Source organism: Protopterus annectens, chromosome 7.part0, assembly GCF_019279795.1.
Source record: "Protopterus annectens isolate FY-2018-M chromosome 7.part0, PAN1.0, whole genome shotgun sequence".
In the NCBI taxonomy this organism is placed as follows: domain Eukaryota; kingdom Metazoa; phylum Chordata; order Ceratodontiformes; family Protopteridae; genus Protopterus; species Protopterus annectens.
This window is the reverse complement of record NC_056739.1, coordinates 802073244-802090896: the sequence shown is the minus strand read 5'-3', so window position 1 is coordinate 802090896 and position 17653 is coordinate 802073244. Positions and strand designations below refer to the sequence as shown.

Below are 17653 nucleotides of genomic sequence, written 5' to 3'. Positions count from 1 at the left end.
AGAAAATGGACATGACCCCAGGAGTGAACTTGCGATTACCCATCCATTGATCTAAGTTGTGCTTGAAGAGGGTCAGAGAGGGGCTTTCACATGAATGGAAAGCTTGTTCCAGAGAATGGGTAGTTTCAAGGGGGGAGGTATCTCTCTCCAGCATGATTTGTTCATATCCGTGGCTAGGTTAAGATTCCCGGAACAAGTGACCCTCATGTGGCTTGATTTGTGAATGTGTAAAATTTCCATCAGGGTCGGGTCAGAGACTACCCTGTAAGCAAGACACAGATCACCCTTTAGTAGCCTGTAGGAGACAGAATCCAGTGACAGGGCTTTCAGTCTTTCCACTTACGACGTGGTTTTGCATCTGTCTGGTGAGGTACATGCAAAAGGCTGCATTGTACTGTAATGGTCTGATGAGGGAGGAGTATAACGGAATTATAACGTCCTTGTATCTAGATGCCGAGCTTTTACTTATGAAATGTGTCACGTAGGACATCCTCACCACTGTAGGTAATGTGGTGGTCGAAGTTCAGATCATCAGCCTAAGTACCCGGGTCTCGTACTCTACTCTTGGGGGGTGCTGTCTGTATTGTAAATAGCAGGGATGTTAGCTTTCCCAAAGGGAATAATTACACATTTTTTTGCATTTAGCTTCAGTCCGTGGCTTTGGCACCAATCATTAGTCTGCATTAATCCTTTCTGTAGTACCACTGGGGGACTCCGTGATTGCACCCAATTTGCAGTCATCGGTGAACTTGGTCAGCTGCAGGCCATCCATGTTTGCCTAGACTTCTGAGAAATAAATTCTGAACAGTAAAAGGCCCAGCACAGAACCCTGTGGTACGACACTTTTGCTAGATGTGAATTCACCCACTTTGACAGTATGTGTCCTGTTGGTGAGCCATTTGGCTACCCATCAGTGACATAAGGGTTTATTCCCAATTGATTGAGTTTGTCTATAATACCTATATAATACATGCTCCCCCATGTTAGTGAGCATTATGTCTAGAATATTTGAGCCCCTCTTTGGTGTGCTAACTAGCTGTTCCAGGGCATTTGCACTGGCAAGGTCCAAGAACCATGGAGCAAGCAGATTTGTGGTCATGTATTTTCCCCAGTTGATGGTATGATAATTAAAATTGCCAGTGAGTATGGTGTGGGGCTACATGGTAAGTGATGCCAGTAGATGCAGGTATGCAGAATCCTTTTCCTGGTTCATTGTGGGGGACCTGTAGCTAGTGAAGATGTGGTAGGGGATTTTGCCTATTGCTAATTGGACTTGGAGTAGCTTGAGAGAGTCATAGAGGAGACAGGTGCAAGCCCATGTGTGGCAAAGCAGTGTCCTCCCAGGCTGACAGATATTGGATCCCCTTGCACTGACACCAGATGTTAAGCCAGTTGTTAAAATCAATTGTTTTTTGTTGGTATTGTGGCATCCTCTTTGGTGATGGCAAGATGCTGCTCAAAGCTAGGCTCATACCTGCCTGAGACACACAATCTAAGAGCTCAGGCATATCTGTATGCATGTAGTTCAGTGAGGTATGTCTCAGGTCATGCACACCCACATGGACTATGACGGAGTTATACTGGTACTTGTGGTAAGTGCTTGAGTGACTTGATTGATCCTGGCACCTGATAAGCAGCTAACTGTAACCTTGTCCTTATCCAGCTTGGTGAGGGGGACATCCGTGTGCACGTTATTTACTTGTTGTAACCAAACGACTGACCAGGAGAAGAATATTTGTTATGAAAGGGAAATGTTTGGATAGCGATTTATTTACAGCTTTTTCTTCAGTGCTGAGAAGAGTTAATTGTGAAGAAACTGTGTGTAGCGTTCCTGGCTGGCAACTTGTTTCCTGCCCAGATGTTTAGGGAATGCAGTGCATCAGTTAATGGATCACACCAGTAGTTTGTTCTGTAGTGTTTAATAATTATTCATTCACATTCGATTTATTGTTAAACCACTGTTTTAAGCATGAGGCAGATAGAAGTTTTAACATTTCACACAGATGTTTCTTAAAAATGTTTTAAATGTTAGCATTTATATTTTCAACTTGGATGTGCATTATGGTTGTATAGCAAGTAGTATAAAAAAGGCTAAGTGGCCAAGATCACACTTTTGACTGGTCTGTGACAGGGAAGTTGGGGTTTAGTGGAGAGAGTGAATTCTTTGGACTGCTGAGCTGGGCTGGGGAACCTAAGGCATGTGAAATAAGTGGGCCAGAGTGATATATTTTCTAGGGGGCATAACAGTGTTATGAAAAAACAGAGATCACTAAAAGTATGAGTACATTTCCTTCCTCTTCCTTAGTTTTCTAGAGGAGGAATCTTGTAATATAATGACTCATTTCTGTTACATGCTGTGGAAAATAAGATTAGCTAGTAGAGTCATGAGTTAATGGGTTACATGAGACTAGCTTGGATTCTGCTGTCACTGGTATATAATTTTATATATTTGTTATGTAGAATGTGTATGCAACAAGTGTGGTTCAAATATTTATCAGGTACGGTAGTTCTATCTTTGAGTCAGAAAGGACTGCAGAAGAATTTTAAGCGGCAGTATTTAAACTTATAACAGTGAATTTTGCTCTAAAGCAGACTGTTTAAAAAGTTTCCACTTTTCGTGTAGCACATACTATTTTGTTAACTGTTTATTTATTTTGACTAGTAACTGAAAATGTTAAACTGATGTATATCTGATTTTTTTTCCATTATACATATGAGCGCATAATATAACAGTTCTAGGCAAAATCTACAATTTGGAATTAAAATGCATGTTAACCCCAGTCTTCCTGCTCACGTTTCATGTCTGTTTTAATCAGCGGTAATTGTATGCTGAATGTATGACCAAACTAAGGGCACTGCAATGTTTGATTTAGTTTTATGTGCTTTAATACAAAACTTATGCCTTTTACCTGATACCTCAAGTCACTGCCAAAGTAGTTGGTAGCTTTTATTCTCAGTGTTAGAAATGCTTTGCTGGTCTGCAAAAGATGCATGCATTTGGATGGATCTCAGTAGCTTTTGACTGAGTTAGCCATACAGTCTTGTATCACACTTGAAATTGGTACTTGTACTTGTTAATTGAAGTGAGACTTAATGAAAAGTGTGTTTAATTTCTGTACGCTATGATTTTGATTCCAGTGTATGGAATTACTGAATTTTCACATGCTGTAACACAGAATACAAAGCAGTCCATCATATGGATGGATGTATAGGTACTGCAGTTTGCTTTCACTTCATCACCATTTCCTTTCGTCAATGGTTAATCCTTTTCAGCATTTCCTACACTGCTTGTTGGGCACCAGAGGTGTATATAGAGGTGATTTTGTTTTTAAACCTTTGTTTACACATGGTCCGACTTGGAATGAGACCAATTTTCAGTTGCCTGGGGAGAAATGCTCCAGATGCATGTTTTTGACATATAGCTAGAGATAGAGAGGCATTGAGATTTATGTTGGTTTTCTTTTTGGTGCATTCACTGTCAGTATTATGGAACTCTGTATTGCAAGCAGTTATGATGTATTCTTTTTTAATTGATACAGAAATTCTCCCAGTACATGTTCTTTTCAGTTTTTATAATGGAGTAATGATAAAACACGTCATTATTGTATTTTAAAGTAAATCATAAAGATTTAAGAGTACAGAGCTGCAGGACTGCTTATTTGGCAAATGGATTAACTGCATCAGGTTGTGAACCTTGGTTCATCTCCATGCTAATATTTAACAAGTGTAGATTTATTTGTGTATACTACATTACAAGGTTTTTTGTTGAAAAAGTGAATCACAATGTTTTACATTGACATTTGTTAAGACTTCTATGTTCAGTTGGGGGATTGTCGGGAGTAGCACAATTATGCTTCTACCTTGCTGTTCAACAAACTCTTTGCTTCCCGTTTATCTTGCTCTTTCAATTTTTTCTTCAAACAAATGTAGGGATCATTCTAACTGCAAAAGTCTTTCTTGATGGTCTTGGTTTCAGTGGAGGCCTAGTTGCCAGACTCTTCTGTTTCAACACTAAGTACTAACCGCAAGGACACTGCATGTGAGGAGAGTACAGTGGTATCCACTTAATCTTTTTGAAACAAGAGTTCATAGCCTCTAGAACATGTTCTTCGTCCTCACTAGCCCTCTTTAAGAGGAATCCAGGCAACTGGATGGGAAACAGAAAATACACCCCTGGGATCCCACCTGTGTCCCTGCTGCTGGACAGGGAAAACAGGTGCTGACTTTGTGTGAGCATGGGTGAAATTCTTGGCTAGGCTTTAGGGCCTCCATGCCAGTAGCCTAGTGTTTTATAATCATACATTAATATGCCCAAGGGCATAGCCAGAGTGTCTGCTTTTGCCACCCCACTGATTAACTGAGCCTCTGTCAAGCAGAGCCAATGAAGTGATCCCAGGGGTGTATTTTCTGGTAACCATCCACTCATCAAGTCTTCTCTTGAAGTCTGTTACTGAGGTGCTCTGCCTAATGTAGTTAGGAATTTTGTTCCAAAGCATGGGGAGTCTCTGACAGGAATCTATCCCTCCAGCTGGTTCTATTTAGTGTTGTGGCAAGGTTTAGCTCAATACAGCGCGTGGCTCGCAGTGATTTGGATTTGTTGGAGCATGTAAGTCAGACAGAGATCACCTCTGAGTAAGCGATATGCCACTGAGTACAGCAAGAGTTTTTGCAGTCGGGCTGCATAGGACATATGTTTGAGGCCAGTAATCCTCTTGGTGAGGTACTTTTGTGGTCTTTCCAGCTGTTGTAAGTGTCTTGTGAGGTACATCCCAAATGGGGCATTATAGTCTGATGGGCCCAAGTGTGAATCACTTTATGGCAATTCAGTTGCTCTACCAATGAAGAGCTGGCCTTTGTTCATTGCAGGACCAGAAACTCAAAATAAACTTTGCATTATACTTGAAGAGCTTGTGCACAGGATCTGTACAGTGCAATGCATGTGTTTTCTAGCAAAGTGCATATCATGTTGTATCTGCATGAAGGAAAATAGTTGGCCATCAATCCGGCTATGAGTCTTCTATTTAGCCCCGACTGCAAGTAGTTGACAGTCAGCTCACTAATGTGGTGTAGTAACCAGGAGGGACATCTGTTCCTAAACGTTTTGGCAGACTACCATTAATGTATGAGAACTGTAAGTGTGTTCATAATACAGTGAGGTTCTGAGGTGCACTTGGCATTGATGCTCCCCACAGATCAACTGATTTTTCTGTACTGTACAGTATAGCTTATGCTAATTTTTCATCATCCCTAGATTTCCAGGAATCTTGGTTACCTTGAACTTGATAGAAACCAACTGCTGAAATATTCTGAAGCTTCCAGTGCTCCAATGAGTACAGCATCCTCTGCAATGAGTACAGCATCCTCTGCAATGAATACAGCATCCTCTGCAATGAGTACAGCATCCTTTGCAATGAATACAGCATCTTTTCCATCTATGAATCGGTAAACATTTTCATGAAAACTGAATAGCAAATTCTTGAAGCTGGCGTTGTAGGCACAATCGATTTGGACTGTAAATGAGATTAAAATGAGCCATCACGTTACTTTATGAACCAGTAGTGGTACCATTCTAAATGTTTAAAAGTAAATCAAAAGTATGAGATGGGGGGGGGGGTAAATGTGCTCACTATGGGTATACAAGCTGTAGTTCCAGGTGAATGATTCTTTATTAGAATTGTCTGTTTAGTGCCAGAAATTGAGAAGCCTGTACAAACTGTTGTGCTGTTCTACTTCATACTTTGTATAATATAAAGCTGTCTGTAATACATGTACTTAGGCCTACTTGGGTGAATTGCAAGACTTGGGTGGGTAGGCAGTTCTAAGAATTGAGAGGAAGTTTATGAACACTGCAATTTCTATTCCTAACATCTCTGCCTTTACCACATTTATTTTTAACAGACACACTGGAAAAGGTCCAAAGAAGCTTCCTGGGGCAGCAAATAGAAAAAGAAAGGCTAAAGAGAATTGCAAGTGGCTAGTTTATGTGCTTCAATGATGCGCTTTATGCAGTCTAGTCAGACATTAGACAGCAGTCAGCTACAAGACAGGGACAGTGAAATGCTTCAAGAGACAGATTTATCTGAGGTGCCGAGTAGTCCTTCCAGACAAGGTGAGAGAGACAGTTCCTGCCAGAGTCCCAGAGATGCTTACTGTATGATAGAAGTTGAGAATACTGGTACTGGATGTACAGAGAATGAATATGAGTCAAAAGTGTATGATGGCTCTGACCTTGCAGGTGGCAATGCTGAGTGTGACAAAGAGTGTGGAGCACAGTCAGTGTCTGGGGCATCCTTTGACTTTATTCCTATGTGTTCAGAGCTAGGAGCAAGTAATGTATCTGACCAAGTAGTAGATGTTGTTGTATATGAGGAAGAAAATAAGGAAGTAGATCCAGTAACGCACAAGGAAGTCAATAGTGACCCTGGCAAATGGCCATATCCCATGGATGATAAAGTTCGCTGTCTGTTAATTGCTACAGGGCCTGTTCAGATAATGAATCACAGTTTCCCCTATGATGACCACCACAGAAAATTCAATCCTATGTTTTATAATGAAAGACTTACAAATGGTGAGACCGTCAGAAGGTCTTGGTTGGTGTATTCAGAAAGTAGTGACTTGGTATTTTGTTTTTGTTGCAAATTCTTCAGCAGTACTCATGTAGTGGCCCTGTCTAGCGCAGGAACATCTGACTGGAAAAATTTGGGACAAAAGCTGATAGAACATGAACGGTCAGTGAAACATAAAGAAGCTGCTGCTAAGTGGAGTGACTTGCATTTGAGGCTTAAAAATAGCTCTACCATTGATTATCACCATGAGAATATGATAAAGGCTGAGAAGAAATACTGGAGAAATGTTCTGGAAAGACTACTTGCAATCTGTCAGTACTTGTCCCAACATAACTTGGCATTTAGGGGTAGTGAAGATGGTCTCTTTACAAGTGGTAATGGCAACTTCCTTGGGTTAGTGCAGCTGTTGGGCGAGTTTGATCCAGTAGTACAAGAACATCTGCGTCGTATCAGGAATGCAGAGATCCATGATCACTACTTGGAAAAAAACATTCAAAATGAGCTGATAATGTTAATGTCCAAGTCTGTCAGAGACAGTGTTTTGCAAAAGATAACAGATGCAAAGTACTACTCCATTATATTGGACTGTACACCTGACTGCAGTCATCAGGAACAGATGTCACTGACTGCCCGTTTTGCTGAATGCAATAAAACTGGAAGGAAAGGGGTACTTTTTGTCCTTCCTCCAGGTTACTGAGACTACCAGTGGTTTTCTCACTGACATTGTGGTAAATAAACTTAAAAATTTGGGAATTCCAATTGAGAACTGCAGAGGCCAGGGTTATGACAATGGCTCTAATATGAAGGGAAAACATTCTGGTGTTCAGGCACGAATCTTGTCTTTAAACCCACGTGCGTTCTTTGTACCCTGTGGCTGTCACAATCTCAATCTAGTAATTGGTGATGCTGCAAAGTCATCAGTCGATGCAGTTTCATTTTTTGGTAATCTGCAACGAATGTACACTGTTTACTTCATCTACTCAGAGATACAAAATTTTTTGCGATCATGTGTCAGGTCTAACTGTAAAGCCATTGTGTGAGACTAGGTGGGAGTGTAGGGTAGAACGTGTGAAAGCCGTGCGATATCAAGTGGGCGCAGTTTACGATGCCTTGGTTTCAGTGGCAGAAGTTACAAAAGGCAAGGATCCTAAGGCGTATTCCGAAGCAGCATCACTGGGTAGTACAACGAAAAGTGCTACGTTTTTAATATCACTGGTGGTGTGGTATGATGTATTAGTGAAGGTTGGACAAGTCAGTAAACTTTTGCAAAGCTCTTCCATGCAAATTGATCAAGCAGTGATTCTGCTTGATGAACTGAAAAGGTTTTTAACAGAATACAGGGCTTCGGTACGAGAAGGCAAAAGTAACTGCTACTCAGCTAGCTGAAGAACTGGAAGTAGAATTGAAGTTTCCTGATGCAAATGAGATGAGACCCAGGAAAAAGAGGAGGCTTTTTGGTTATGAAGCACATGATGACTGTCTAATTAGTCCTGAACAGAATTTTAAGGTAAACTTTTTCTACACTCTTGTTGATGTTGCACTGTCATCTGTGCAGGACCGATTCACTCAACTTGCAGCTCATAGTGCTACTTTTGGCTTCCTCTACAACATACAGGAACTCTCGGCAGCTATTGATGAGAAGATATTTCAGCTCTGTAAAGACTTGCAGATTCTTTTAACCCACAATGAATCTGCTGATATTGATGCAGTAGAGCTGTATGAGGAATTAAAAACCCTTTGTCACATTATTCCAAAGGGATTATCAGTGCTGGATGTCCTTAATGTCATGAAAAAGAGAGGATTAGTGGAGATATTCCCACAGGTAGTGGTAGCTCTACGCATTTTGTTGACACTGCCAGTGACGGTTGCATCTGGTGAGAGAAGCTTCTCTAGTACTTGGTGATGCCGCAAAGTCATCAATTGTTTCATTTTTTGGTAATCTGCAACCAGTGTACACTGTTTACTTTGTCTAATCAGATATGCAAATTATTTTGCAATCATGTCAGGTCTAACTGTAAAGCCATTGTGTGAGACTAGGGTAGAAAGTGTGAAAGCTGTGCAATATCAAGTGGCTGCAGCAGTTTACGATGCCTTTGTTTCGTTGGCAGAAGTTACAAAAGGCAAGGATCCTAAGGCGTATTCTGAAGCAGCATCACTAGGTAGTACAACGAAAAGTGCTACGTTTGTAATATCACTGGTGGTGTGGTATGATGTATTAGTGAAGGTTGGACAAGTCAGTAAACTTTTGCAAAGCTCTTCCATGCAAATTGATCAAGCAGTGATTTGTGCTTGATGAACTGAAAAGGTTTTTAACAGAATACAGGGCCACAGGGTACGAAAAAGCAAAAGTGACTGGTACTGACCTAGCTGAAGCACTGGAAGTGGAATTGAAATTTCCGAACGCAAATGAGGTGAGCCTCAGGAAAAAGAGGGAGTGCTTTTTGGTTATGAAGCACATGATGCCTGTCTATTTGGTCCAGTACAGAGAGTCAACTTTCAACACTCATTGTTGCAGTGTCATCTGTGCAGGACAGGTTCACTCAACTTGAATCTCATAGTGCTACTTTTGGCTTCCTCTACAACATACAGGAACTCTTGGCAGTTACTGATAAGATATTTCTGTTCTGTAAGACTTGCAGATTCTTTGAACCCACACTGAATCTGCTGATATTGATGCTGGATGTCTTTAATGTCATGAAAAAGCTAGGATTAGTGGAGATATTCACACAGGTAGTGGTAACTCTCCGCATTTTGTTGGCACTGCCAGTAACAGTTGCATCTGGGGAGAGAAGCTTCTCCAAACTACAACTAACGTATTTAAGTACTATGTGACAAGATAGACTTGTGGGCTTGGCTATGATTTCAATTAATGAGATATCTTGCCTGATAGACTATGCTGATATAATTGATTTGCTCAGTGCAAGGCATGATAACTGCAGCTTTAAGTGGCTAGCCAGGGAATGAACAGTGCAAATTATGCATGATTTCACATCTGATGTACCCTGTAGTCAAGATTCTCGTGTAAGGCATACCAATTGTGTAGTATGCCAGAGTTCCCGTAGGGAAGCTCAAAGTACTGTCAGTTGGCCACTATTCTCTACTACTGTAACTGGCTCCTGATTGGCTATAACAAAGTTGAACCCTGCTGTTGCGTCTGCTAATGTTTCAGCATGTAAATATTGAATATCAAAGTAAATATTGTGGGAAGAAATAGCCAGGGAATTGTTTATGGCTAGGCTTATAGGCCCTAGGGCTGATAGGTTCATAGCCTAGTACCAACTGATGTGTAATGAAGGTGTAGTTGCATAATGCCAATAAGGTCGGTGCCAGTCTTTAATCAATTATCTGACAATGATACAGTATCTTTAACAGGAAATGTGCCAAGTGAAACCTGTTTTTTAAATGACTCCAGTAGACATGACAGTTTGTACAAGTGTAACATTTCACTGTGAGGCAGAGCAGCTCACTGAATCTCTTCAAGAAGAATCTCGATAAGTGGATGGGGGATCGTAGGTTTGTCCCAGGGATTACTCCCGTGTCACTATTAGGCACAGTATACTCAAATCAAGGGGTGGCGTAAGCCATACAGAATCGGGCTAGGCTTATAATTGCCCCAGGGCAGATAGCCTAGTATGAACTTATGAACCTATGAACCTATGAACATAGAAATGTATATCTAATGGCAGCAGTGGAATAACATCTGACAATATTACAATGTCTGAAGCATGAACTGAACCAGCTAAATGAATGTGTCTTGAAATTACTCAACTGGACCTGAGAGTTTGACAAGTTAAACATTTAACTGTTAGACATTGCATTATAGACATGTCTAGTAGCCAGCAATGAAATAAAGTCTGACAATATTTCAATGTCTTTCACATGAACTGTGCCTAATGTTTTCAAAATTACTCAAGCAGACCAGATGGACACTTTGTACAAGTTAAACATTTATTGTAAATTATTGCATATAGAAATGCCTGTCTAGCAGTGGATAAAATCTGACAAATTTTGATGTCTAACATGAAGTGCGCCAACTGAACTCTAATGTCTTCAACTTAAGTGGACCTGACAGTTTGTACAAGTTCAGCACTTTACTGTTGAACACTGCATATAGAAATGTACATCTAGCAGCCAGCAAAGGAATACTTGAATGACAATTGTTGATGTCTTTCAGATGGAACTGTGCCAATTCAAGTGGACTTGACACATTGCACTGTCAAACATTGCATATAGAAATGTCTAGTAGCCAGCAGCTACATAACATCTGACTATTTCAATGTCTTTAGCATTAATTGTGCCAAATGATAACTAATTTTTTCAAATAGTCAAGCAACCCGGACAGTTTGTACAAGTGAAACACTTTATTGATTACTATCTGGTAGCCAGCAAAAGGATACTTAAATGACAATTGTCGATGTCTTTTACATGAAGTGTGACAATTCAAGTGCACCTGACAGTTTATACAAGTGTCAAACATTTCATTGTCATATACATTGCGTATAGAAATTTACATCTAATGGGCAGCAATGAAATAAAAAATCATCTGACAATATTAGAAGTTCTCAAGTATGAACTGTATCAACTAAATGAATGTCTTGACAATTAAATAACATCTGACCATATTTCAATGTCTTTAGCATTAATTGTGGCAACTGAAAACTAATGTTTTCAAATAGTCAAGCAGACCAGAGAGTTTGTACAAGTGATTGTTGAAGACTGCAGATAGAAATCTACTTCTGGTAGATAGCAAAGGAATACTTAAATGACAAATTTCAATGTCTTTCACATGAAGTGTGACAATTCAAGTACACCTGACAGTTTATACAAGTGTCAAACATTGCATATAGAAATGTACATGTAATGGGCAGCAATGGAATAAAGTCATCTGACAATATTAGAATGTCGAGTATGAACTGTATAAGCTATATGAATGTCTAGTAGCCAGCAATGAAATAAAATCTGACAATATTTCAATGTCTTTAGCATTAATTGTGCCAACTGAAAGCGGTTTTCAAATTAGTCAACCAGACCTGACAGTTTGTACAAGTGCAGCATTTTACTGTCAAAGATTGCATATAGAAATGTACTTGACACAGTAATGGAATAAAATCATTTGACAATATCACAATGTCTCTAGTCTTAAATATGTCTTCAAATTACTCCAGTGGACCTGATAGTTTTACAAAACAGCAGTGTACTGTTCAGCTGAGTTTAAAGGTACCACATCCATCTGTAACTCTTAATGGATAAATTCTGAAATCTGCTGGCTATTGGTAAGTTGTATGTAAAGTTCAAGACGGCAGTCACTAGTAGTAACACTGCTTTCCTTTTTGGCCTCTGGGTCAGCATACAGCTGCAGCACCACCACATCACAATGTGTAGCTGTCTTTGAAGTATGTGGACTTGATGGTTGACCTGTGAAGAGCATGAAGCACATCAGGGTATATAGTAATGTGTTAATGTAGAGTTGATGCTACACTACAAATGAGAACTTCTACACAAACATCAATGCACCTTGCAAAAAAGTTAATACAGTCTTTCATGACTGCAGAGAAACTAGACTAGCAACAGATCAAGCAGGTTTATTAAGGAGCATTCAGCCTTCAAGTGCAGTCTTAAGGTGTCACAGTATAACTGTTTTTTCATGCATTTAAACACTGAAAGAACTGGAGTGGGGTTTGTGGGAGTGGCCAATGTGTGGGTGTGGCTCAAATAGGGCATGGCTTGAGTATGGTGTGGGTGGGGCTTAAAGGGGCACCAGAGCAGTACTTTGCCTAGGGCGCCATTTCAGCTAAGGCCGGCCCTGTTTACAAATACAGAATCTTATGCACAGACTCATTTGTATACACCTTCCCAGTTAAGTCTAACCACAAAAGGGTAACTTTCTCCTTCAAAATTCTCAAACCAACAGATGTAAATGCCATGGTATTCAAATATTTCAAGCACAATAACCTCCTGAAATTCTGTGATGAAGTCTGAAAATTCAAATATAAATATCACCTTCTAAATGTTGACTCTGAAAGTAGTTGTGCAATAAATTCTGCTCTCATTTTATTTATTTATTTTATTTATTTGAAGTTTGGTTGCCAGGATGGTCCATTGGGCCGAATGAGCCCGTTTTCAATGGAGTCCTGGGGAGAAAAGCTCCACGGATACAATATATAAAAACATAGTGAAAATATAATATATAAAAACATAGTAAAAATGCAAGAAGAGTACATTTAAGCCAAAGTAAATCATAACACAAATAGAAGGTAAAGCATAACAATATGTAACAATTCACATGAGTTTACAAATTTTTTTTTTTAAGTCTCTATAATCACCAAGATATATATTTAGTTAAATACAATAGCGTGAAGGTATGTACACAGAATTAAATGTAAGTGTTTATTTACAGTATGTAAGTTCCTGTAGAGGAGATCTGGTTTGGCTAAGGGATAAGATAGTAGCTGGGAATGTTAAGCAGGATGGGAACATGAGCATTCCCACAGAGATTGTAAGTGTGAGTGGAGGAGAGTTTTAAAGGAGGGGAGACTGCAGGTGCTGCAAATATGAGGTGGGAGGGAGTTCCAGAGATGGGCTAGGAAAAAAGAGAGTTTGCCTGCTGGACGGGCGGGTTTGTGGAGTTCGATCAAGTTCTGAGTGTTGGTTCTTAGGGGTCTGCTGGGTATGTGCATAGTGAAGGTTGAGGCAAGAGAAGGGCAGAGGGAGGGCTTGAATATGAGCTTGTGGGCATGAGTTAGTTGAGTGTAGATAAGGTAGTTGGGAAGTTCTAGCCAATTTAGCTTGTGAAGAGCAATGCAGTGATGAGAGGAGGATCTGTGGCCAGTGATGAATTTGGCAATTTTATTATAGCAGGAGGAGAGTTTTGTTTTGGTAGAGGATTGTAGATTGGTAAGGAGTGGGGCACCATAAAGGAGGGAAGGGATGAGATATGTGGAAGCGAGGAGGAATCTAGTGGATGGGGTGAGGAAGCGAATATGGCGATAGAACATACCAAGTTTCTGGTGAGTTTTTTTTATGTTACTTTGTATATGGGTGTCAAATTTAAGCTGATTATTAATAAGAATGCCTAATAGTTTAGCACTGGGAACAATTTCAAGGGTAGTATTGTTGTGACTGGTTATGGAGAATGAATTTATGTTGATAGTTAAGGTTTTGGATGGACATGAATATGGACAGGGATGAAGTTTGTTTTTTGTGGATGGGGAGTCTGCTCCAGAGCAGTGGTATCCCCTGCAAGATATACCTCATGCTCTCATCTAGTTAAATGTATTAACTTGACATTTTCTGCCAGAACCAAACAAAATGGCAATTGCAAGAGCAAATGAGACCGAGGGTCCAGGTGCATAAACAAACAATGCAAATACTACAGGACTAATACAGTCCTACAGGCTGCAAGGAGCTGACCTGTATCTGGCACACAAGGCATCCTCCGACCCAGTACTGATGGATTTACTGCACATCAACAAGTCAAATGGCATCAGAAATACTCTGTCTAGGGATATAAACCTCCTCTGCAACATCAAATGAACAGTTTGGGGGAAAAGGTATATCTTGCAGGGGATACCACTGCTCTGGAGCAGACTCCCCATCCACAAAAAACAAACTTCATCCCTGTCCATATTCAAGTGCAGCTTGGATCTATGGATAGGAAACAGAAAATTTGCCCCAGTATTGCCCTCTGTACTACTAATGGACAGATGCAGCTCCTAAATGTTTTATCCCATGCATGGGTCCTCTCAAATTATTCATGGTATGATCCCAGTTATTCTCATTAGGGGCAATCTACAACTAATGGCCATGGGATGAGTAAGGCCAGTATCTAATCAAATGGAATAGGGTATCTCAACCATAAAAAGGGAAATTTGCTAGGTTTAAAATGGTCCACAAGGGCAGCTAGTTTAGTACTTACCTTTAAACCTATGAACCTTTTTGTTGTGTCTTTCGGCTTTTCCCAGTTAGGGGTCGGCACAGCGGAACTCCGGTCCGCTAATGATTGGCAGTAGATTTTTACGTGCTGAGTTGCCAGCTCTGATGCACAACCTTCAATGAAGGTACGCCCATTCATGCATGTCTCCACACAGAAGACGCTTTAGCTGAGAATCGAACAGGACAACGTCTTACTGTGAGGCGACAATGCTACCGCAGCACCACCACTATAAAAGAAAAAGGGTCCATATCAAACATTTATCAAAGGTACTGACAAATACAATCATGAAAACAAACCAGGAACTCACAACCAAGGACAAAAAAAAATGAGTACAGGAACCACTTGTAAAATTTATTGAGAGCTTCAGAATGAATAAAATCATCCCCCAACAAACTTTAAATACTCACAAACGTTAAGGTAATAAATCAATTAACTCCATCATATGCCCCTTAAAGGAACCAGTCCTATAACCACATAAAAAACATACCATGAATAATATAACAATTAATATAACAATTGCCTTGTTAAACGCCTGTAAATGTTGTTAAAACATAATGAATTATTCATTAACAATTACAAATCCTTTATTTATGTCAGTAAGTTAAGAAATAGTGCCCAACATTGCTTTTCAAATGGTAGCACCTTCTCAGAGTCAGTAGACATTGCAAATATATTAGCTGACAAAATCAGTGCATATTTCACCCCAGTGACTATACAAACCCACATACTTCAAAGGATCTTAATCCCCCCTATTATCATAAAGGTACTTTCCAAAACAAAAAAAAAACCACATTCTCCATGGGACCTGATAAATATATCCGGCTGCCTGCTCAACAATATTAAACATGCTGGTGGACCCAACTCCTACAACTGTTCAGAGTTTATATACTGGATTTCTCCCTAAGGTATAGACAACAACAGCTGTGATGCCACTTCCCAAGGGTGGCCCCAGCATGGACCCCAGAAACTACTTACCTATTAGCCATCTCAAAGTCATGGAACAGGTCATAACTGACCTGATAGATTACAACATCATGTCAGATATGATCTGATAAATTACAGTATTAAAAATCTTATGAGACTTGACTACCAGCAATTTAGCTTTGTTAAGGGTAGATCATGTCTAATGAAACTGGTAAACTTCTTTGAGAGACAACACAAACCATGGACAATGGTCATGCTGTCCATACAATGTATCTTGACCTCAGTAAACATTTGCTACCATACCACATGCTACCATAATTAATAAGCTAAACATGCTCCAAATGTATTCCTATCTAGTTAGGTGGATAGCAGATTGGCTGAAGGATAGATCCCACGCAATGAGGATAGCAGGTGCATCCTGAGAGATCATGAAGGTAACCAGTGGAGTCCCTCAAGAATCCATACCAGGACTTCTACCATTCAACATATAATTGTCTGATTTCCAAATCAAAAGCAGGAATCTCTGGTTAACCAGATCTGTGGATGATTGTAAAGTGAGCATCATTCTTAGATCCCCTTCTAACATGCAGAAGATACAACTTGAACTTACACATGTTAATAGCTGACAGAAAGAAAACAGGCTAAAACTAATTGATAAAAGGTGCAATACTGTCACATTTGGTAAAGTGACGATGTTGTGAGAGACTTTGGAACAAGGGTAAATAATTCTCTCTCCTTTGGTCATCATGTTGAAAATGAGTAAGGAAAACATTATATCTGGCACAGCTAACCGCAAAGTGCATCTGCCCTACATTCATAGAAGTCTTTACCCGTCTATATTCCATATTGATCAGGCCCATCTTAGCATACAATCCACTTTCAAGATGTATCTTACTAGACATTTTATGCAGCTAGAGAGACCCCAGAGGATCCTAACAAAAAAATATCATGGGCCTTAAAAATCTGAAGTACCAGAGAAGGCTGGTGGCTCTGTCCCTCTATTTGGCATCCTATAGACTCCTTAGGAGTGATCTGTATTTCGCTTTTTGGGCCACTAGGGATCCAGCATTCCAAGATCTCAATCTCCAGTAATCAAGTAAATACTAGAACTAGAGATCTGAACCTGCTTCGGCAAATAAACAAATCACTACGGAGAGAGAGATTCATTACACAATGATTGCCTCTTCTCTAGAACAGTCCATTCCAGATCAAGCGACATCTGGCCATCTGCCTCTAAAAAGGAGATAGGCTGGGTATTCACAAATCCCCCCCCTCCAAGTGACTGACCTATGGTCTGAGGGTTGGTACTGGCAAGGTATAAATGCCCATATGACCCAGTTTATTTATTTATGTATTTATTTATTTACTTAACATTTGGTAACTGGGTTAGTCTGACTGGGCAAATAGCCCTTTTTCAGCAGAGACCTGAGGAGAAAAGCTCCAGTAGTAACATAGGCAAGATATTACAATGAGCAAGTTATAACTAAACTAATCATACATAGTACAAAGTACAAAAACTGACAGAGAAAGCAGACCAAGTAACAACATACAAAATACTGTGCACTATATACATCATAATACAATACAGTCAGTTTAATATTATATTAATGGGAAAAGAAAAATAGCAAAAGAGCTCACAGGTTAATGGAAGCCATAGGAGAAGCAGGAGATTTAAAGGCATATAATATGTTCAGGGGTAACCCTGTAAAAGAAGAGGCCAGTGACCAGAGAACAGTTCGAACAGTTGCTTTGTATTTTCTGGGATTGTATGATTCTATGTTTATGAAGCTGGAACATTTGATGCCCTCATACTGGATAAATGCTACTCCCTTATAATTATGTTTCTATACCAAAGTTTACAGGGTGCAAGCCAGGCTACATCTGTGTAACTCCTTTGCATTGCTCTTTTATGCCCTCTTGAATGACTCTATTCATTACCTTACTATCACCCAAAGGTCTGTTCTATGGGTCCAGAACCATCTCAGTGAAGAAACACTTCTACATACACAGAGATAATAGGTTCATAGGTAGGTACTAGGCTATCGGCCCAAGGGCCTATGTAAGCCTAGCCAACAAGGTTCCCTGGCTTACGCCACCCAAGAAAGTTATTTTCCTGTGCCACTGTCCAGCAGAGACACAGAAGTGATCCCCGGGGTGTATTTCCTATTTCCCATCCACTCATCAAGACTCTTCTTGAAGAGTGCTAATGAAGAACTTTGCTTGACATAGA

At 40.0% G+C, this 17653-nt stretch overlaps 1 protein-coding gene across 5 annotated transcripts in view; it reads right to left on the bottom strand.

Annotated features, from left to right (window-relative positions):
* LOC122806697 overlaps positions 1 to 17653 on the bottom strand; it is a 210472-nt gene that overhangs the window by 36346 nt on the left and 156473 nt on the right. The window contains exon 7 of one of the 5 annotated variants that reach the window (XM_044077335.1): positions 10908 to 11981. The exons of the other annotated variants lie outside the window; for them this stretch is intronic. Coding sequence (XP_043933270.1) covers positions 11806 to 11981 — 176 coding nt within the window. The 3' untranslated portion in view covers positions 10908 to 11805. Of the gene's footprint in view, positions 1 to 10907; positions 11982 to 17653 lie in introns of those variants that run through there. 5 annotated transcript variants of the gene reach the window in all.